Source organism: Lytechinus variegatus, chromosome 3 (genome assembly GCF_018143015.1).
Source record: "Lytechinus variegatus isolate NC3 chromosome 3, Lvar_3.0, whole genome shotgun sequence".
Taxonomy (NCBI): domain Eukaryota; kingdom Metazoa; phylum Echinodermata; class Echinoidea; order Temnopleuroida; family Toxopneustidae; genus Lytechinus; species Lytechinus variegatus.
This window is the reverse complement of record NC_054742.1, coordinates 46,012,461-46,036,670: the sequence shown is the minus strand read 5'-3', so window position 1 is coordinate 46,036,670 and position 24,210 is coordinate 46,012,461. Positions and strand designations below refer to the sequence as shown.

Below are 24,210 nucleotides of genomic sequence, written 5' to 3'. Positions count from 1 at the left end.
TTTATACCCATTACCAAGAAAAAATTAGAAATAAATATCCTGATCTAGACAACAAATACCAAACTGATATCCGCTTTGGGGAAATAAGGTTATTTGGATGAGAATGTTTTTAGTTTCCTGCTATCTTTTACATTCCAAATTCAAACAATTTTTATCAGGAAACAGATTGGACAAGGATTGATCATGGATCGGACAAGAATGTCATGGTAATACTTATTTCAATGTTGCATGCCCCGTGAGTTGAGTTTCTCGTCTAGCCTAGTGGGAAATGTTGGAGCATGACAAAGAAAAATGAAGACTGAATAATGTTCCACATCTTGCATCCAGATGATTTGGTGTGTTATTTTTTTTTACCACCATGCATCCGTGAATATCAAGGGACATGAAAGTGTTTCTTGGTTTAAACTTTTTTATTCATAAGGTGCATGTGTTAAAACAAATAAGTGTTTTTCAAAGTGCTTACCATCAGTAAACTGTGGTTTCCATTTATTGTATGCAGTCTAATTGTTTATGTGAACAACAGCATGTACGTGTATTAACTGATGAAATTTATGCACTAATTAAATGTACTGCAAAACTAACTCCACTTTGGCAGGTTATGATTTAATCACTATTAGTTGGTGAAATACACCATGGAGCTAAACAACCCAGATAGCTCCATGAATACATGAACCATCGTAATCAAAGACTATTTTTGAAATGCATGCTCAAGCTGCAAGTACTGCTACCTATACATGATATCAATTGTCCACTGAGAAGGTGATGTTTGAATGACACACCCATGTATCTAATGAAGATGTTGTTGATAGATGAAATATTATGTAGAAAGAGAGGGAGAGATAAAAGAAAGGTGTAAGTGGGAATAAAACACAGAAACCAACATATTTTGTTCATTCTGAAACCTTGTTTTTGTTACGTAATGCACTAATACTACAAATTCTAGTCTGCTATTGGTAGAATAGCTTCGCCGAGGTAATATAGGAGCGCCTTGAGCACCTAGCAAGGTGGATACATGTGCTATACAAATCCTATATTATTATTATTATAAAGGTTTTATTCAAACTTACAAAATGATAGCTTATTCATCTACTTTTTTCTTTCTGTACAGGACAAAGAATCGAAAATATTCAACCAGTTCCATTACACAGCCTGGCCGGACCACGGAGTCCCTACATCAGTCAAACCTATCTTAGATATGATCAAACTAGTCAGAGAGTATCAGCAAGCGGAGGATCCTCCTATACTTGTCCATTGCAGGTTAGTCGGCCAATATGATTGGTGAAAAAATTTCAAAGTTTTCATTGATCACTTGCCTTTTGGGTAGCTGTGTCATAACCTTTTTTTTAACTCATCCAGCTTTGGGGAACTACAATAAAAGAGTATTATTTGTAAAGATTTATATTAAAGTTTATTTTTCTAAGAACAATTAAGTTCCTGTGAATGTTCCCCTGGTACATCATATTGAAAATAAAAATAAAACACTCCAAACAAACCTATAAGGTTTGGTATTTGAAATGGGATGTTTTCAAGTAAGAGAAGATGATATGTGTATCTCTTCTAGTATGAATAACAAGATGACCAGAAATTGATGATCCAAACAGGCAGTTACATTATGTGATCCATCATTCATCATTATTACCATGTTAATCATCATTACCATCATCATTACTACCATTACAATCATCATCATCATTACAATTAAACATAAATTCCATAATCAAGATTTTTTCCTCCTCCTCTTCATCATCATTTTCATCACAGTCATTCAACAGAAACAATTAAGTTCTCTGTGAGTAATTAGAAAATTGTCTCACAGATGACTGTTTATTGCATTTACTATTTCCTTGATATGATGTTCATAAAAAAAATCACAAAACAATTGAAGTCTGTTCTTTATGAACTAAATACTCTTTTCTTGTTGTTGTTCAAGTCCTCACACCTGCAAGATTACCCAATAAGGTTATATTTAGAAGACACTGATTCAGCATAGCTTAGCTCTATCCAATTCAAACTGGAATCATACTGTCTTCACCTCCTTGGCTTTCTTACAGAAAAGAGACAACTAAGGAAATGTTTAGAGCCCTTGAAGATTATATGATCAACACTTAGTTGATCTCAGGAGGGGGATATTGCTTCTACATGAACATTGTGGACTCCTATGTTAAGATTTCCTCTAGAAGGAAGTATGCTGTGAAACCTAATGCAGGGATGAGTTATATTTAGAGAGATAGTGAAGACAAATTTCTCTCATCTTCAGGCTTCTTGCGTGGACTTCTTGGGTTGTGTTCAATCAACTTTTTTTACTACAAACATGTTTTTCAAAGATGCTAAGTTTTGTTTGGCTGAAAATAAAAATCTTACAAAATAGCAAACACAAAACACTGAAAAATTACTGTTTTGATAAGGAAGTTTTTTTTTAATAAACCAAAATGAATCAGAATCATATAATGTAGGACAAAGGATATCTATGTATATGTTGATCAAGCTCTAACAACAAAGATCTTGTTCTTGAATCTATAACTGGTGGCTTTGTCCCATTTCTGATTTGCATTGCATAAAATCTAAGTTGACCTATACTTCCCTGGGTCAAACTCGCAGTGGGTTGGCTTGAAATAAGGGAGAATTAGTTTTGATGAGAAAAAATGCTTGGTTATAACTAGTAAAATATTGTTGAACATGTTGCCATCTTCTACTATGCATATCCTATTTTGTGATCTTCAGTTCTGGACTCACAAGGTATATCAGGTGAAATTATCACCTTTCAGCAAGTAAAAGGACAATTTGATATGATCTTTTGCTGACTTTTCAGTTGGGGTAGGCTCCAAATCTTTGGAGCATCTTTCTTCATACTAAATAATGTGAAGTAATACCAAACACTGAAAACAACATGCAATAAAACAAAACAATATTTTTTATGGTATTAATTTGCACTATTGCCATGTGACTTATGGAATGACATCTGGCATGATGGTGCCTCCAACAAATGTTTCTAGTCTATCAAGAAAATATGAATCCCATGGTAAGAAGTAATATCCTCTTGGTGGTTCTGACAGGAATTGCTCTTTGGAAGGGAGTGATCCTGAGACCAAAGCAATTCAACCTTCCACCCACTGTTCCAAGTACAGGGCACCTGCATACATTTCCATTAATTTAAACCAGAAAGTTGAACCCATGAATTCTAGTCATATATTCATTCTGGAATACTACAAAATGGTAATTGTATTCATTTTCTATGGATAATTTACAAATTTTACATCAATTCATGATCACTTGAATCACTTTTGCCAATGTTCATTTAAAAAAAAAATGTATCTATTTTACCTAGAGCTAATTCTGAAAAATGGCTAAACAACAACAACAAAAACAACAACTGACTCCAAAGTATTGTGGTTTGATATCAGTTTTGTTTTCCTTTTTAATGTTGTATTAGGTAAAGAGAATGATTAAGATACCCTGTATTGAAGGCTGTGTACCCCTCTCATTTCCATTAATTGCCTTGTTATTGCAACATTAATCCCTAAATATCATTCTTCCTCCAAAGTGCTTGTATTTTATTTATAGTTTTGGCTTAATGCCGTAAAACTAATCAACCATAGTCTACATAGGATTTTTTTATGTAAAGCAGTATAGTATGACATGCATCCATACTGAAATATCACATGATTATGTAAATTCAAATGACTTTATTTCAGCATTAATCATTTCCGAAATGATATTCTGTGAAATTTCTGTCATCATTACAGGTAACGATGACAGAAGTTGGATGTCATTTAAGTAATGCTAGTATTAGGCAGGTTAGGCTGTTTCTTTTTTCATGCTGATATTATTAACAGAGTTGTTTTTCTGTTAAGAGAAAATACGTTGAGATACATGTTCGTGAAACAGGCTACTTTTGGTTTCACTTTTTTTCTGTTAATGTGAATAAACCAGTTTTATTGTCATTCAAATTTTCTTGTTCTTTTAATATGATTAATGTCTCAATGACTTAAAGATATAAGACCAATCCTAGGCATTATTTAATGGATATTGATAAAGTAAAAACAGAATTAACAAGAGGGAGGGGAGAATCTATTCATAATGTCTCTATCCATTTATAATTATACCTTTCAAGAACTCCCAACCTCAATTTGCTGTTCTACTGGGGCATTCTTTGCATTTCTTCATTAGATGTGAAGTTAGTGAATTGGGAGAGGTACTTCCAAAATGGCTTTGCATGCCTGTACTGTATAACGTTCCACCGTAAGACACAAATCTTCTTTGCTCCCCTGTTCAAGATTTTCCATCTTTATCTGTCTGTTTTCAGTTTTTACAACTTCATGGTTTCATGAGATATGCAAATAGTAAATAAGTCCTTTTTTCTATAAAGCTTGTATGATTTATGATTTGATTTTTTTTCTCCAAAGAGTACAGATTCTCTTTTGTCATTCAATCTTTGAGATGAGCTATCTGTGTCTTACTTCATAATACTTTTGTAGCACTTCTTTCCCTTTAAACTCAAGCAGTGAAAGGCATTGGTTGAATGCTTCCCCCGTCAAACTTATGAGCATAATTTTTGTCCTCCATGTCTTCATCTGCACAATTTCTACTTTTGTTACCACTGCTGACTATGAAGAGTTAAGAGTGAGACAACAACATCTATCTCAATTGTTTTTTCCTTAAATATTACGTCATTCAGAATAATACTGAAAAATCAAACCCCATATCTGTTTCCCAAATGAATAATGGATTGGAGAGTAGATTTGAAAAATACATCTCCTTCTTTGTTTTTCTAGTAAGACAACCTCTATCTCTTCTTCCTCATTGTAAAGTCAGGAAAATCAAACTCTCCATATGTTCCTCAATTGGATCAAGTTGCCTTTAAAGGAACACAGACTGTCATTCACTGTTTGAGATGGGGTATCCACCATGCTGTTTGCTTCATGAGATGTGAAGTCGGTGAATTTGGGTGGCTCCTAAAAAACAAACTAACCATGCATGTCTGTTTCCCTGCTCATGTGATTATATGCCCTGATGGAGCAAGCCTGTCACCAGAACCTAATTGGTGATCTCTGAACACACAGAGCTTTCTCTGTGGCTCTGTTCAACCAACAGTTTTTTTTAATCCTAGAAACAAAACTTAGTTCATTAGTTCAAACCATGGTGGTATTGAACAGAGTTTCTATCCTTTGTAAAATTAAAATGCAAACATGAAATGTTGGTATGTTCATTTTTTTTAAGTTAGCCTTGTTAAACCATTGTTTTAAAAATGCACTTGAAATGCAAAGCATGATTCTACTGTGGGCCTTCTTCTGTGTCAGTCATGCATTGTGTATACTCCAAGTGGACCTTTACCTCCTGGGTCCAGGGGCAGCATAACGGGGGGGGGGGTACTTGCCCTAAAAAATACCCTGTAGTAAAAAGTGCCCTTTTTAAAGTGGAAAATGCCCATTATTTTAATATGAAATCCACCATTTTTCAAAATGGGGGGGGGGCACTTGCCCCCCCAAATACCCTGTAGTAAAAAGTGCCCTTTTTAAAATGGAAAATGCCCATTATTTTATAATGAAATACGCCCTTTTTCAAAATGAAATACCCTTTTTAAAGAAAAGACGTAATACATTTTAGGTTAGAAAATCACATTTTTTATTTGGTTCGTGTTTCGCACCCATGTCAATTATTGTTTAGTACTCATTCTGTTCCTGGTTACAAAAAAAACTTAGTATGTCCAGTTTTCAGGTTGGAATATCAGAAGTTATCAACTCGCATTTCATGGTCGCATTTATTTGATTGGTGATATTAGTCAGGTCCAGATTTAAAAAAATGTGCTCAGAAAAAGTGCTTTAGGCATTTTGTGTTAATGCTGATTTATCAATTGTTTTAAGGTAATTCAGGGGTGCTGAATCCAAAAATGCTGTTTGCCAAACTTGATTCCGACGTTTTCACCCTCAAATCAGCAAAAAACAAAATGGCGGCGTATTTAATGCAGTTTCCCATATTAAACGATGTTTATTAGTGATTATATTTCAGAAATTGGGATCTATGTGTTATTTTTTTACCCAGGGTGGCAAACATAGTGTGTCCGATTGATTCGTCAGCCATCTTTAATTCCAAGATGGCTGCCATGATTCACAGCTGCTGATTGATAAATAATTTGGCCAAATGTTTGATAATTTTGGGGCGATCCTCGCATATTTACATTGTGATATCTTTAGTCCGCCATTTTACCTTGCCTGCAAAGCAGAAGCAAGACATGGACGTCGCTTTTCCGACGGCGACGGCGAAATCAACATCAAATCTTAACCGAGGTTAAGTTTTTGAAATGTCATAACTTTTAGGGTATAGATGTCTTTTTCATGAAACTTAGGCATGTTAGGATTAAACAAAATATATTGAGACAGGTTATATAGTTATAGAAGGTCGTCAAGGTTACATGGAAATCCAGCATGGCGTCCACAACGGCAGCCGTTGTACCATCAACTCCAAAAATAAAGTAAATCCTCAAAATCGAAATCAAATTCATCAAAAGGCTTTCAAGGCAAATAATGAATCAGGACAGGTTTCCAGGATAGTGGGTGTGTCAGAGAATCCAAGATGACCTGCCAAAATGACGTCAATAATGGACGTCAGGACGTTGTAACTTTGAAATGGTCCAAATTCATTACATATATATATATATATATACACCTGGTACAAATACCTTTGGGGTCTACCGAGAATAAAATAAATCATATAAAAAAATCATGTTTCCAAAGGGAACAAATTATATTGGAAAAATTTCAAGGTTTATCTGTTGTGCAGTTTTGAAAAAAAAATGATGACCTAAAAATAGTTATTTATTAAAAATCTGGCTGCAAAGTGCATATACTCTCTACCTTGAAACATTTTTGTGTCTTTCTCACGATTTTAAGGTTTAAAAATATAAGTGAAGACGAATTACGTGGATATACCATTGTCCATTTTGTAGAAAATTGCAGAACGCTCCAAAAATTACATTCCAATTGGCCACAATTGATACAAAAACGACAATACTTCATATCTCATCTAGTGCCACTATTTTGGTGTCTCTCAAGATTCGTGAAAATACGTTTTACAAGAATTTGCGACATAATTAGATGGTGATGCAACAATAAGTAAATATCCGAAAAACAAACTTTAAAAAGTAACGTACACTTTCACCTAAAATGTTCCATAATTCACTATTGTGCTTAGGACTATCCTATGGTTTCAAGATTACGGGACATCAGTAATTTTTACCCAATTTTAGAAGTCGCTTTCTTTTACGACTAAAAGAAAAACTGACCATCTTTTTTTATTATTCCCTATTTATTATTTCAGCCTTTAAACCACATAGTGTAGATTTTGTTCTCCTAATTTTGACTATGTTTAGGTGATGGAAGTCTTTTTAGACTCATTTTTGAAAGCCATCTTTAAATAATAGGTAAAATGGCAGCTTCATACCATTGTAACTAATAAAAAAAGTGATATTTAAACTTTGAAACCATAGTGTAGACAAAAAAAAACATATCTCCCAGATGGATTCTAAATAGATTATGCCAATTTTTAAGTATCAGCAGCCATTTTAGACTCCTTAATCGGAAGCAATCTTGGATTTTAGACATACGGGACCATTGATTGCCCTTGTAACTTATCCTAATGTATTACTTGACCATTTAAATCAAGGTTTAGACAACATAATCATACACCCCCGGCGGATATTAAACAAACTATGTCAGTTTTTAAGGTAACAATAGCCATTTTAGACTCCAATTTCAGAAACCTTTTTTGATTCTTGGACATCCTGGACCTCTGACTGTCCATGTAACTTATCCTTATTTATTACATGACCCTTTAAACCATGGTTTAAACACCAAAATCATATACCCAGACTGATATTAAACAAACTATGTCAGTTTTTCGGTAAGAACGGCCTATATAGACTCCAATTTTGGAAGCCATTATGGATTTTTGGACATAATGGAAGCAGTAACTGTCCTTGTAACTTGTCCCAATCTAATACTTGACCCTTTAAACCATGTGTTATACTAAAAAATCACATTCTCCACGCGGTTATCAAACAAACTATGTCGGTTTGTAATTAACGACAGACATTTTATTCTCCATTTTTGCACACCTTCTTGGATTTTTTGACATGGAGGACTATATTATCTTTGTTACTTGTCCCAACGTATTTCTTGACCCATTAAACAACGGGTGAGACACCAACATCATATCCCCAAAGCAGATATTAAACAAACAATGTCTGATTTTAAGGGGCTTTTAGATAAAAACAGCTATTTCAGACTCAAATTTTGAAAGCCATCTTGGATTTTTGGACATAGTGGACCGTTGACTGTCCTTGTAACTTGTCCCGGTTTACTTATTGACCCTTGCATATCACCGATGAATATAACCCAAATAAAAGACCCTAAAATAAGTAATAGATGAATTTTGAATTTTTAAGGATATGGCAGCCATTTTTATGCAATCTTTGATTTTTAGGTACCCTGGGGTGCTTATTTTTACTCTTTTTTTTACCCCCTACACCATTGAATGCATGTATGCACCGAAAAATTTGTCTGGGGTAGAGAAAGTGCCAGTTATTTTAATTTTCAGCGGATGGCGGCCATCTTAGACGCCATCTTGAAAATAACCACTTTCCCGGATCCGGATTTTGGTGAATTTTTAGTATGTTATTTCTGAGATCAAATAATACCAAAAATCGTTGACAAACATTTTTGTTCCACGTTTTGGGGTCAGAATAGAGTAAAAATGGGTGTAGAGTGGCGGTCATATTGTTTTTGCCAATTTGAGGATTTTAACATCAAAATCAAGGTTGGCAAACAGCAAATTTGGATTCAGCGCCCTCAAATTATGCTAAAACACTTCTAAATTCAGCATTAACACGATTTGCCTAAGGCAGTCTACTTTTCTCAAATCTGGACCTGACTATATACATGTGTATGTATCCTATAACAAGTTACTTTTCTGGTCAGTATATTAAAGATTTCAGCTTGCGCTTTGCACTCAGAAATACAATCATTTAATGTCTTTTTCAAATGAATGCCTTTAAATGCTTTAATTACCTTAAGCTGTCTCATATGGAAATATGTCCTAATTTCAATTCAAAGGGATGCAACCTTAGTAATTAGATATTCATGTGAATTCTTCTTTTATTGCCAAATAAAAAGTTACCTTATAAATTAGTATTCCCCTTTAACAACACATTTTATGATAATATTATTTTATCCTTCAAGATTTTTTTGTTAATTTTTTTGTGTCATTATAATCTGATAAACTGTTAACAACTACAATAATTTGTTTTGATGAACAACAGCCCCCCCCCCCATCCACCTTCCTGATATAAAGAGGCTCACACACAACCAATCCACATCCACCTTATTCCTAATCAATGCATATCATTATGCGTAAATTGTGCATAATGTTGTATGTGCTTGCGATCTATGTGCTGGTACATTCCAAAGTGTGATTAGAATAATAAGTAATGTAGAATCCCTTGTATGGTGTGAAATGAAATTTTGTAAGAAAAAAATAATTTTGTGAGAGGACCGAGTGTAGATGACTATCAAGAAATCCAGAAGACACAGATTCATACCAACCAATCACAGAGAATACCTGAATTGTTTTCATCAGGTATTCTACCCACATCAGGAAATACTGGTTATTTGCCAGTGGAGCAATATCCCTGAAATTCTAGACCCAGAAGTTACCAGTAAAATGCATTAGATTATACAGTAAAAAAAATCTCAAAAATTCTTTAGGGATTTATTTTTTTCAATGTGAAAGAAAATTATGAGGATTTTAGATGTAAGACAAAAAGAATATGCATCCTGTTTGCAGGAATAAAGGAGTCTTGTTAGGTCATACTTGTATCTTCAGGAACTTTGTAAAATTCAAGAAATTTGTGTTCTTGTAATTTAGAGGTATGTATACATGTATATGATTGGGTGGGTATGAACACACTTAATGAGGATGATTCATGTTACAGGATTGGTGCCTTGGGCATTGGAGGTGTGACTATCTAGGTCAGGTGATCTCATCTGATTGGATATTGTATGCACACACTCTAAAATCATGTGAAAAATAGTTAAAATTGAGTTACACCACCTCCGGCTCCTTTCACATGCCTTTTGTTGATTAATTTTCCTCAATTAAAATCCAGCTTCAAATTATTGTGGTTTATTAAATGTTTTTATTTCTGCACAGATGATGTAATGATGAATAAGGCTCGATGTTTTCTGAGGCAATCTAAAGTGTGTATGATTGAGTTATAGATAAACATTGGTTCTATTTGTGATATTTCCTTTAATATTCAGAGATGAAATCCTGAACAGAAAGGCTTTTGCCAGAAACATGGGAGACAATATTTCTGTTCATATTATTCTACACAAATTTAATGATGTAATTGTATGGATTGAATATAAAATCATGAATATAAGATTTTCTATTAGAAAGGAGGAACTCCTGTTGTCGGGAAGATGAAAATAATCTTCATTTAAAGTGAGAAATGAACACTAAATATCTCATACTCCATTTCTTCATAATAAAGTTTCTCAATCTTTTTATGTACATTTTCTACCACAAACCAATATCATGACTAGATTGTATTCCTAAAGGATGCAAAGTAATACTCCAGAAACTACTGTAATGTGTATAGAAATTGAAGCTACTTTAGTATTTTAGAAAAATACAGAAAACAAGGCAAAGCTTAGAGTGCCCTTTTCCAAGCTTTCCATTCTGGTGGGTTGACAGGACTGTCAGGACAGGACAAGACAATTCTGTCTAGATTCCATCATTTTACAGCATTTTCTTACATGCACTATGCCATTACTTGAATTATATTTGAATCATTATTTTCTCTGAATTCACAATTAATGAGAACTTGCATTTAATTTTTTTTTCCTGCTATCCTTGGGCATTTTCAAGTTTGTCAATATATTCCACTGACTGAAAAATTTTGAAATTTCTTGTAATTAACTCATGTTTCTCCTTCAAGATAAATATATTTCCCGGTCTTGGGATTGTGGAAGGTAAAATTATTTTATCAGCAATTTGGTAAGACCTATATTACTCTATTTCGCTGTGAGTAACATGCACTAAACACAGAAATGAGCATTTGGGACTACGAAGAAACAAATATAATGAGTTATCCATTGTAATATATCTTTTTGTCTCACCTGCATAGCAGTGTGAGACTATAGGCGCTGCTTTTCAGACTGCGGCAGCGTCAACATCAAATCTTTTTTAACAGAAGGTTCAGTTTTTTAAATGACAGCATTAATAGAAAGTATATCGTCGGCCTTATGCCAAAAGGGCCTTAACCCGATTTTAGGGGTTCTGAATATTTTATAATAAATTTAACACATTTCATGTAAAACTTAATAACTTAACACGTTTATCGAAATTGGCTTCAAAAGCAAAAAAACGACCACAAACATTTGATTATTAGAGAGGCCAAAACCTTTAAACGCCATTATCTCGGAATGGCCAAAAGCAGTTAAGGCCCTTTTGGCATAAGGCCGACGAATTATGGACCTAAATCATGAAACTTGGACATAAGGTCACATGACCAAGGCCAAAGGTCATTTAAGGGTAATGAACTTTTGCCATGTTGGGGAATTGTTGAATAACCATCATAACTCTGGAAGGGTATGGATCTAGTTCATAAAACTTCTAGTATCACTGAACATCTCATGCAAGTTTCAGGTCACATGATCAAAGTCAAAGGTCATTTAAGCTCAATGAACTTTGGCCATTAGAATCGCGTTATGTAGGTGAGGCTGCCAGAGGCGCTCCACTTACCATAATCCTCTCCCTCAATATGACTATGCAATGGCAAGTACTTGAAAACTATACAGTAAAAACACTTTCAAATTTTATACAATTCTGTTATATGAACTTCACAGTAGTGTGAACAAACATCCTGCTTAATTTATTGAAGATTACATGTAAATATTATTTTTAAAAATTTTGTTGTTTATTTCAAATCCTTGTTTATATGACTGTTAAGTTCATATGTAGTAAATATTATTGCATAAGTATTTACAACAGCAATTTTTGTTAATGTCAATGTAACAATTATTAGTTTGGCCTTTTCCACAACAGGAGTTCCCTTTTATTGATGTAGTGCATATCATTTTTCCACAATTTCCTATGAAACTTTTTTCTTTTCTTTTTCTTTAACCCCTTTACTAACACTGAACTTTACCTTTAAACATTTAATTTGAATCTCCAGTATCATTATTAGATTGAACTAGTTTGGCCTTAAGAGTGAAACAAAAAATGACATTCTTGGGGAAATATCCAATATCCCTACACAGATTTCTACTAATTTCTTGTGAAATGTGACCTTTCAAAATTCCTCTTACTAAATAGGTATGCTTCCATGGCCGTGTAGAAGTTAATCTGTGGTTCAGATAAAGTTAAACAACAATCCAACCCATGATGAGAAATTTGTTTTACTTCTATACCAAAATGAAAAATAAGGATTGAAAAGACTAATTACCATTATTGTTTTTTTTTTAATCCTGTATAAACTTTGGTAAAGGTTGAAATGTTAATTATTTTGAACTTCCATCTCCCATCTACAGTGTTGAATTACAGGATACTAGTGCAGATCATTTAAATATATGTAATTTATGACCATTTTTGTTCATAATTTGAATACATAGCAAAAGATCAAGACTGTACATACCAATATTTATACACTGATCGTCAGTACTTACTAGCATGATGCATGGATTGATAATGAAGTATGACAAGGCATGTCAAATACAATGGAGTTATCTCTTCAAGGTACATCAATACCATCTGCCACTGCTCATCATGCCCCAATTCTAACCCCTTATGATGCTATTAATAACACTTTCAGAGGGGGTTTTATACTACCCTCTAATCTACCTGTTAGCATTGACCCACACTGCAATCTTGACAGATCGGATCCACAGGTCCGCCCCAACTAATGCTTTGAATTACCTGCATCCCCCTCTCTTTATTCATACTTGAGCTGCCTACGTTGTTCAATAGCACCGATTCTCTCTCTATTTTTGTCTCTCTCACTTAATTATTCTTGTGGAATATTCTTCTTCTTATAAAAATAGAAATACCAGTATTTACTTAAAGCCACAGACATGATTATATCCTGAAAACTTCAACCCATTCCATGCTTGAAAACTTGAAAAGTGCTTTCATATATCATGCACCTAATCAAAATAAAATTCTGCAAAAACTCAAAGATTTATCCAGTGAAAATAATTTTCATTTTATATCATCCGCTTGCTTTTGGCCTTGTAGGGTGTTTACCAAAACTTCAAATAATACCCCTTTCATAAACCCAATTATGCGGCTAATAGCAGCATAATTTGGTCGTAAAATTGGAGGACCAGAGTTATCTGCATTATTTTGATGCTGCTATTATCCGCATAATAGCAGCATCGGGACAAGATTTTGAGTTTATGAACGCATTTCCAAATAATGCGGATAATTGCCATGGTGCAGTCACAAGGTCACCCTTTTCCAACACAACCACATCGGAGGGGGCGTGTCCAGTTGTCATGACGATTATCCTCCTTTTTCAGGACGGGCGCTCAAAAATAATGCAGATTATTTTCGGAGTTTGTGAACGCAATTTTTATTGAACTATCCGCATTACTATTAGGCGGCTAATTGGAGGATAGGTTTATGAAAGGGGTATAAGCTTTTGATGTCATTAATATTCACCTACTATTGATGATAAAAATTTCCATACAGTTGTTAATGTAAATTTTAGGACTGAACCCATCTCTACAATGCCTCCTTCCCCAACACTCTCTCTCGATCCATATTTGTACAAATTTTCTTGCAATCCTTTGTTCTTGGTTCACTGCCAGCCATTTCTTTTTGGGCACACCAAATAGTGTATTGCCAAACTCTTGATTATGCAGTAGTTTGAAAGCTGTCATATTACTGATGTATGAATTCAGTTCTTTCATGAGTTATTCAGAGAAGAAGCAAGGTTGCTAGAACAATCCTCCATTAAAGAATTTGTTTATTTCTGAATGCTTTTTCGTTCTTTTTTTTTTAGATACTGTCGTGGAAATTAAACTCTAGGTGATTAGTTGCAACAGGTATATGGATTAAAGTGACACATTAAATGTTGTCTTGTGATTTCCATTTTTAACCATTGTTGATCAAACTTTATTTTTGTATCAATTTTTTTTCTTCAATTTTTATGTGGTATCACCTCCTGATGCAGGTACTCCTCCTATCCCCCTTACTCCCATTCCATCCTTTTCCCCTTCTCCCTCATCTCCCTCGATATATACCCTTGCCCCACCCTTTTATCTTTAGCTCCTCCCACCATTTCTTTCAGTTTCCCCTCCTAGTCTCCTCCCAACCCTTCACCTCTCCAACCTTCTCTTTTAGTTCCCCATCTTGGCCTCCTTTCACCATCTCTTTTAGTTCCCCTCCTCCCACCATCTTTTTCAGTTCTTTCTCCTCCCACCCTATCCTTTATACCTCAGCCCACTATCCCTTCACTTCCTTCCACCAACCCTTTCCCTTCTCCAAACTTCTCTTTCAGTTCCCCCTAGCTCCTGGCCTACTCTCCACCCCTTCTCCTTTACCTCCTCCCACCATCCCTTACAGTTCCCCCTCCAAACAGTTCTTTCTTTACCTCAGCCCACCATCTCTTTCAGTTCCCCCTTGTCCCTTTACCTCGGCCAACCACTTCTGTCAGTTCCCCCTCCTTTCTCTCTTCAACTCCTCAAAACCGTCCTTTTTAGTTCCTCTTCCTCCCTTCTTTTTTCCCTTCCATTTCTAGAATGTTTCTCTCAAATACATGATCCTAAATTTTTCTTAGATTAAAAAGAAAATAAGTTTAGTATTAGTAATTCTTAGTTTTCCAATATTCGTACTAAAATGCCATAGGAGCTCTGTATTGAGAAAATTGACAACAAATTTATTTAATTTTGTGTGATGATATGCGCTGAATCATTTGCAGTATTTTGTTTTCATTATTTCAATTTTAAACATACTTTGTTGCAAACTGCGCAAGTTCGAAGTCACATAACATCTATATTTATAACCGTCATCCCTTGGTGCTAATTTTAGCTGGCATGTCGTCGGGGAGCTTGAATCGGTTGGGTTGACTGACGTCTGACAATAAGCTGAGTCATGCCAAAATGACTTCATGGTTTGTGCAAAAGGGGGCTTTGTTTTGGAGGGATATAGATAGATTATGTCTGACTGTCTCTGATTTAATACAATTGAAGGAATCATCCAGTGATCTACTTTCATTGGTAATCTCCATGGTGTTATATTGCGGAGGTTAGGTGTTGTTGGGGGATGAGAACTTGTTAAAAGAAGACCCTCAAGTGTGGCTCTTTCCTGTATTAACAGACGTTGCTCATTTTAAATCTATTTTGGATTATCTGTCTTGATACTCATTCCATGGAAAGGAAATTTCTATTGAAAAAGCAGTTATAGCAGTCACCTCATCTCTTATTATTTCATTATTATCATTGATGACATTTATTGACCTTGGTTGACAGCTATACATCTAGCATACAAAAATATTCAAGTTGTATTCTGGTATATACAGTGCGTATCAAAAAAAAGTTTACACTTTGAAAAAGCCCTGGGAATTAAAAAATATACAACATGTGGGTAATTTTTTCACATATAATCTTAGGTTTGGGTATCATCTATCCAATGAAAGTTAAAGTTTTTACAGGATGTTACACTTGAGTGAGCACTGTCCATTTTTGTAAAGCTCGCAGAAATCTGTTTGCGCAGAAATGCTCGTTTTCACGCTGTGTCAAGGGGAAAGGGCGAAATCAAATTTACCCTTTGAAACATTTCCCTTGCACTTTTAGTCAACTGAAATAAAACAGATACATTCAAGCATTTTGTAACAATTTTGCCACCCAAACTGAAATTTCAACACTTAGTAAGCACAACCTTTACCTTTTTTGTGCCAGCATTTTTTTATCATTTAAAGTGGGTTGACATTTCATTTTTTATTTAATACTTGTTTCTCCACACCGTTTCCAAGCTTGACAATGGTTAACAAAATGAAAATTAAGCCTAAGCCATTTCATGTAAATCACAGCTCAGTGTAAAGCAAATATCGTCAAGATGGCCTCGGTGTGTGGGGGAGTGGGATGGGGTGCAATGCACTCTTCAAAGTGTTTTGGGCAAGGAAACAAGTTAAAAAGGTAAAAGATATCTTCAAATCAATTTTACTAGCTAAATTTAATGTGTTCTTTCATGATTAAGGTCTACTTTTATTCACATAACGATTTCAAAGTTCTGCGCAAATCATTTTCACTAACTTTTTAAAAGTAAGTGGTGCTCACTCAAGCGGAAATATTTTTTGACAGTTATATCATTTGCTTAAAGGTCAAGTCCACCTCAGAAAAATGTTGATTTGAATCAATAGAGAAAAATCAGACAAGCACAATGCTGAAAATTTCATCAAAATCGGATGTAAAATAAGAAAGTTATGACCTTTCAAAGTTTCGCTTATTTTCAACGAAATAGTTATATGAACGAGCCAGTTACATCCAAATGAGAGAGTCGATGATGTCACTCACTCACTATTTCTTTTGTTTTTTATTGTTTGAATTATACAATATTTCAATTTTTACGAATTTTACAATTAGGACCTCCTTGCCTGAAGCACAAAATGTTAAAATAATGGAATTCCACGTGTTCAGGGAGGAATGAAACTTCATATCACATGACAATGACGAGAAAATAAAAATATTTCATACAATAAAATACAAAAGAAATAGTGAGTGAGTGATGTCATCAACTCTCTCATTTGGATGTTAACTGGCTCGTTCATATAACTATTTTGTTGAAAATAAGCAAAACTTTAAAATGCCATAACTTTCTTATTTTACATCCGATTTTGATGAAATTTTCAGTGTTATGCTTATTGAATTTTTCTCTTTTTATTCCAATCAAGTTTTTGTTGAGGTGGACTTGTCCTTTAAATGGATCTGTACCAATGTTAAAATGTGGAAAAATCTTCAGAACATTACAAATGTATAATTTTACAGGGGTTTTTCTAAGTGTAAACTTTTTTTTTGATACGCACTGTATAGTGATGTACATAGTATGTTATTGAAGATTGATTCAAGAAGTTTTGCATTCATCATCATTCACTGTCACATTAAAGAAGAGAACATCAAAATGTATTTTATTGAAAAAAAAAATTATAATTTAAAACAAGACCCACTCAACTGTAAATGAATTGTGAATATTTTACTTATGCTATTTTCTTTGCTTCTCCCCTTGTGAATTCTGTCTTAAGGATTGATGTGACATACTGCATGCATCAATATTTTATCAATATTATTGTGTTAATTACACATCGCACTAACTATAAAATCATAGCTCTTATAAAATATATCAGGCTAGGCGAAAGAGGAGGATACAATGTCATATATCATTTAATGTTAATTCATGTCATTTGATCACTGGAATAATGTGTCACACAAGGCTATCAAAACACAAAATTGTTATTCATCGTCTAAGCAGAGTCCGATCTCCCACAATATCAACATCTTCGTTCCAGAGGTAGAAATTCTCAAGGGGGGACTATTTCCATTAAGAATGTATTTATCTCATTATCATTCAAGTAGGTAATGTCATTCTGCTCCTACCCCTCCATGCTGTATACCATTCCAAGCTCCTATGAATATGTGTATTTCCAAGTTCTTGACTTTGTGGTCATGTCATTGAGGATGTTATCACTTGATTTCAAATCAACCTCAGACCAGGGCTCCGTAACACAAAGATTAGCAATCAATCGCTAAATGAACTTAATAATATGCAATCATGCAATCATGCAATCAATATTAATGTTACACATGCATTAAATTTAAAATACTGACCAGGGACCAATCAATATGGTTCTTTCATATTTGCAATTCATCGCTAATCTTTCTGTTGCGGAGCCCTGTTCTCATTTGCAAGGATCTTGCTGTTGTCCTATGACCCCTGGTGAACCCAAAGGACAGCCATTAGCACCTATCTTGTTTCCTAAGCATGATGATCTTCTAACACTTTTTTTGTCACATCCACTTGCCCTTCTAAATGTGCAAGTGATGGACTATTAAATATATCTTCTAGTTCAGGTTATTCTTCGTTTGTGTATGTGAATGGAATCCACCACAAGGAAACTGAATGCAAACTGCATAGGCTGTAGGCCTAAAAGCACCGTCTGACCATCAACATGCTTCATGTGCTAATGAGAACAGTGTCATAGATTTGGGTCCCAAGTCCTTGTTGGATAGCATTCAATGTAAATTGTCTGTCATATGATAGCTTTATCAATTTGTCATTCCTAGACTGGAATAACAGGAATTTGTTTATTTTCTGACTTTGTACATGTAAGGCATACCTTGTCTAACAGAGAAGGAAGTATGACTTTATTTTTATATGGTAAAATGATTCAGTCCAAGTCATCCGAATTTTAAGTGACCTAAGCCTAATGTTGATTTTGGTATCCAGTTCCCGATTCTTATTATCAAGGTTTTTGGGATGGGTTACACATTACATTATATGTTTTACCTGAAAATGAATTACAAGTTTTTGAACAAATTCTGGACAGTTTGTGAGTGAACAAGCTTGGTTGTTTGTAAACCCAACCTCTAAGAAAATATGAATACTTGTATAGGGACAGATGGCTTAAGGCACTCTCTTAATAAGAATTAAGTAGTGAAGTCAATCTTGATCACTTATACAGAGAGGAAAATATAAAGAGAGACGTCTAAATGAATGTTTGGCGCAAATTTATTCAAACATATTGATGCTCTTTTAGTTAAAACCAACCAATGTTATGGTGAACTTTTCCTTTAATTTTCTCTCTGTGTCTTGCTTTTATTATGTGGGTGTGGACTTCCCCAATAACAAAGCTAGTAGTAATCAATGGGTTTAATGGGATTTTTTTTGCATTCAGTTCTTTCCTAATATTGATATGAAGAATCAAGATTTAGTAATTCAGTTTTATGGAATACCTTTTGACTGACACATTTCATTCAGTAGAAGAGCATGCTACAAGGATTTTGAAATCCAATAAACACAGCACTCCTGATATGACATTCATTTACAGGCGACAGGTCTGTAATTGGAATCGATTCCTGGAAAAGGTTCAGTGTTTTTCCTTTTGATATTAATGATTCAAAATAATGGTGCTATGACAAGTGAATTTCAATTGAAACAAAAAAAATGAGAGATCATTGACTGAGTGTCCTGTTAGCCTCAGGCGACTTCACCATGATGCTACAGCCCGGGTCTTTTCAGACGGGTGTTTTGGGTTTTTTAGTGACAGTATAACACGACAATCCAATGAAATAACAATCTAATAAGATTTGCTATTCAAAATCTTGTTGTGAATGGTCCATTGTTTAATTGTCTTTTTACTATTTTGGGTTTATGTTAAAATGATTTTTTTTCTTAATTGGTGGGGAAGGGTTTAGAGCTAAATGTTGCCTTTTTCATGTTAACATTTCTGTTCATTGGTTCCTTAGCCTAAAGTGATTGGTTAACATTGGTTTGACTTTTAAAAAATCTGAGCTAGAAGGTCACTCTTGTCACCTGTGTCTGTGATATGTTACAAAAATGAAGCCAAGAAAAAATTGCGTTCGAAAATAATTATTTAGTGCTTCAATAATTGAAATATAAAATGATCGGAAACACCATCTTAATTTCATCCCATACGCTTATGTGTACTACATGTATTTAGGCATCTATAAGACGCCTATTTACAAAATCGGGGTTTACCTTGTACATGTAGTTTTAGCTTTTCATTCTCCATAATGGTTGTTTTCAGTGTTTATTTGTTCTAATACATGCACTTGTACACATGTTTCATCTTGGTTTGAGAATTTTTTAAATTGGCTGCTCACAAAGTTTAACAATACCTTTAAGAAAGACCATGTTTCTATAATTTGTTTTTCTTTTAATATTTTTCAATCAAATTAATGATGCATGATTAAAAGATTATTATTATTATTATAAATGAATTTATGTACATATAATGATTGTATAATGAATAAAGGAAAAATGATATAAATGAAGTACATAAAAGTTTGAATAAAGTACGCAATATTCTTTTCAGCTTTTCTATCATGTACTCTCCAAATTACCAATTACTGTATTTTATGGAACTCTAAACACTTGTGTGAAAGCTCACTTGCTCACTCCATCGTCTGCCTTGGGCCGTCCATGACTAATACATCTCAACCATGCCATCATCACCGAGGTAATTGCACTCGGTTTGGTGCTTAATCTGGCGCGTGTTCGACAATGCGTCTCCATCCCTGAGATCAAGCCAATTATGATGTGAAACGCCGTGCCCCTGAGCCTGCATCATTTTGCATCCCTCAAATCATGAATCTCTCACACGGGGCTATTTTCTCCTCAATATATTCAGATGCTTTGATACTTTTTATTTCCTTGGTTTCTGAAAAGTTATACTGTTGGGTGCTTAACAGTAAACAAAAGAACTCTCAAACGGCCTCCAGTTTTAAGAGGATGGTCCAGGCTGGAGATATTTATACCTCCAGAGTAAAAATTCACAGAGCAAAATGCTGAAAATTTGATCAAAATTGGATAACAAATAACAAAGTTATTGAATTTTAAAGATTTGCATTTTTCCGGTGAAACAGTTCTAGGCATGTCTTCATGATATTCATTAGGTGGGCTGATGATGTCATATCCCCACTTGTTCTTTTGTATTTATTATTATATGAAATTAGGTTTATTCAAAAAATTTCTACCAAGAACTACAACGATTGGATTGACAACTGATTAAGTGCATTAGTTATTTATTGCCACAACTTATTTCATCATAATGGTGACACATCATTTGAACATAAAAAATGCCAACACTGGACTTGACATCACCCATTTATGATTTCATGTAATTACATAAGAAAAAGGAAAGTGGGATATGACATATCAGCCATGACGATGTGCATATAAATGTTTTCACAAAATATTGATATTGACAAACTTTAAGATTAAAATTCATTATTTTTTTAAATCCGATTTTGATGAAACTTTCAGCACTTTGCTTTGTGAATTTTACTCTATTCAGATATAAACATTTTCAGCCTGGATCATCCCTTTAAATCTTTGTGGGTACATGAGCCTGAAATTGATCTGAATCTAGTTGGAAGGTAGATTTTACATAAAACAAAACTTTCATTAAACTAGATTAAAGTTAACAAAATTAGAGCATACATGTAAGTATAATATCATAATTTGAACCATGTTTTGACAGTATTTGTTATTGTATAGCTCCTTAATTTGCACCATTCTTGAGTAACAAGATTTATTCTGTTTCAAAATATCACAAGAAAATCAAAACTACTTGCAAGAACTGGATATTGAATTATGATATTGTTTTCAAATATTGGCTCAGATTTTCCACCATTTAGACAAAATCTTCCCATGGTTAATACAGTATGAGACTTCAAAAATTGTTACTCTGCAAATAAAATTATAATACAATTTTCAAGTATAATTTCAAAATAGCTGTTCTATAATCTGAAAATGTTTACCAATCGGTATATATAGGTGAACACCTTTCCTAAGATTCAAGATGAATCTTCCACACATGGAAATAGATTCTGCTGTCTTTGTCAGGAAATTCCATACTGTTTTTGTATTATTTTCAATTAGTTTATTACTTGAATTAGTTTATTACTTGAAGTATGGAGTATAATTGAATTGAAATTATTATACTTCATTGATACAAATAGCTTATTGTTAATAGTCAAGCATTCTCAGTATATACAGTTTTCTTTGTTAATTTTAGTTTCTGTTGTATTTTGTATTACCTTAATTATCACACAACTGAATATAACATGAACTTCCTCATTAAACAACTTTATAATTAATCTCTGATCAGAAGTCACATGTATCATGGAAAGACAGTACTTGATCATAGGCAGGGAAATCTCGAATTGCATTTAAATTGACTTCTGCGTAATATCAAATTTAGTTTCACTTGGTTTGCAAGTTTGAATGCCTCAACATTGTACTAATTTTCTCCCTGTATATTTATTGGCATATCTATAAATTTTTTTTAGTCACCATCTTGGAACCTGTAGGAATAGGAACAAATAATTCTCAATTCTCAACAAATTGATTACGAAATTGACTATTTTGTTACCTTACAGTTTAGTTGATTTTACTAGAGACTTATCAATCAGATTTCATTACTATGTCTGAGTATCATGATCTAACCAGAGGCGCATCAGCCTATATTGGTGTGTATGTTGTATAATGCAAGATTGCTGCTGATAGAAAAAAAATCCTCTTTTCTTCTTCCTTTCCCACTTTATCCATATTATCTGTTTATTCATTTCTAATGATTTTAAAACTTTGCATTTCATCTGGATACTATCTCTTCTCTTCCTTTTTTACAGTGCTGGCTGTGGAAGAACAGGAACAATATGCGTCATAGACTACGTCAGGAATGCTCTTCAATTAGAGGTATGTTTACGTCAAGAAAGGATGTTTAAAGGCGAAGTCCATCGTAACAATGAGGTTATTTGAAATAGATAAGGAGAATATCATCCAAGCATAGTAACAAAAACACTTCAGAAAATTTACTTCATGTAAATTAAAGCTACGGCATGTTGATGATAGCTATATAACACAAAAATTTAATATGCATAAAGATGGGCAGCATATATCACCAGGACCTCAGAACACAAATGTCATTTTTTTAAATCCTCCAGTAATGGAAAGCATAATTTGACTCTTTAAATATGTGACACTCATTATGGGCATTCATTTATGATTTATTATGGATATTTTTATTATGAATAAACAAATAAATGTTACATCAGACTTAATTCATATTTTCCTGACTAATTCTGTTGTTTTTCTGTAAGAACAAACTTTATTTAAAAGGTGGACCTCAGTGCAAAAAGTAATTTTTGATTTCTGAAATGTTGAACTAATGTTCAGCTAAAACTTATGCGAGTGATGCAACCTCTCACGACTATTCTGTTTTGATTGATGTGTATGTTTGACTGTTGAGTGCCCTTTTAATTCAAATTTTAAACTATCACTCTCTACTATAAAAAGCCTTCGACATCATAGCAAGTTATCTAGAAGTTGTACATGTGCACATACTTTCTCTCTGTAAACATAAAGGAGCAATGCTTACATAATGATGCATATAAGTGTTCGTCATGTCTCAAGATCAATTAGCCTCTTGTCGAGGCCCTGGCGGCTGCTTCCCGAGCAAAGCGAGGGGATATAACCAGCAAAATGCTACAAGTAGTGGTACTACTACTACTAGTACTAGCTGTAACAGGCCCGTGCACTGCCCAGAAACTTCCCGGGAGATTGCATCAACTTGCAAATCCTTAAATCGGTCATTATTCAGCATTTTAGAGACATATTCAATGCTCTGATATTTCGTCGTCACTCTTCGTCAAGAAATCATGGGTCGCCATTCAAGATAAGCTCATGAATATTCAATATAAGCTCATGAATATTCAATATGACGTCATAGCAGCCCACGCTCTCATTGGATGATTTTCACTGACCAAATTTTGGTCGGAATATTGGTAAAAACAACAAAAAAACAAGAAAGTCTGTGAAATTCGGCTCAGATGTCAAGAGGACCTGGCTCGGTTCGCTCAGGAAGCAGAAGCCAGGGCCTCGAGAAGAGGCTAAAGATCAATATGCTTGGACATGTTTCTAGATTATGAAATGTGGTGTTGCTAGCTTTCTATAGTTGAGATTTATATGATTTGACTGCAGTTTTTAAAATGGGGCTGACTGCAGACGGACTTCTGTATTCTAAAATAACTCATGCACTGTGCATTGACTATAGCAGTCCACTATTGCAATGTGGAAACCTTAAACTCTTCAACTGCTTTCACATTCATACTCAGCATTTAATGCTGGTATTCACAAGGAAAACATTTGATTCCAAAGTCCATATGTTTATAGTGAGTCAATATCAACTCTCATGATCATCTGAGAATCACATTTCTGGTTTCAGGTTTTCAAATGTAATTGAAATATTAAAGACCTGGGGTCCTGGACCCATATTCATAAAACCTTATTATGTCTAGTAATCACCTACATGTGCACTGTGGCCTGTGTATTGTGGTAATAATCAGACTTATGAAGAGGAAGAAATTTATAATTTTGTCCTATCCCAAGAAAGAACTTATAATGATTTTGGTTCTA

The 24,210-nt window shown here is 34.1% G+C and overlaps 1 protein-coding gene across 2 annotated transcripts in view; it reads left to right on the top strand.

Annotated features, from left to right (window-relative positions):
* Positions 1-24,210, top strand: part of LOC121411167 — a 76,011-nt gene that overhangs the window by 37,322 nt on the left and 14,479 nt on the right. The window contains exons 7-9 of one of the 2 annotated variants that reach the window (XM_041603723.1): positions 159-206; positions 1,109-1,257; positions 22,425-22,491. In XM_041603723.1, the coding sequence (XP_041459657.1) occupies positions 159-206; positions 1,109-1,257; positions 22,425-22,491 (264 nt within the window). The remainder of the gene's footprint in view (positions 1-158; positions 207-1,108; positions 1,258-22,424; positions 22,492-24,210) is intronic. The other variant, XM_041603724.1, reaches the window with a different exon arrangement.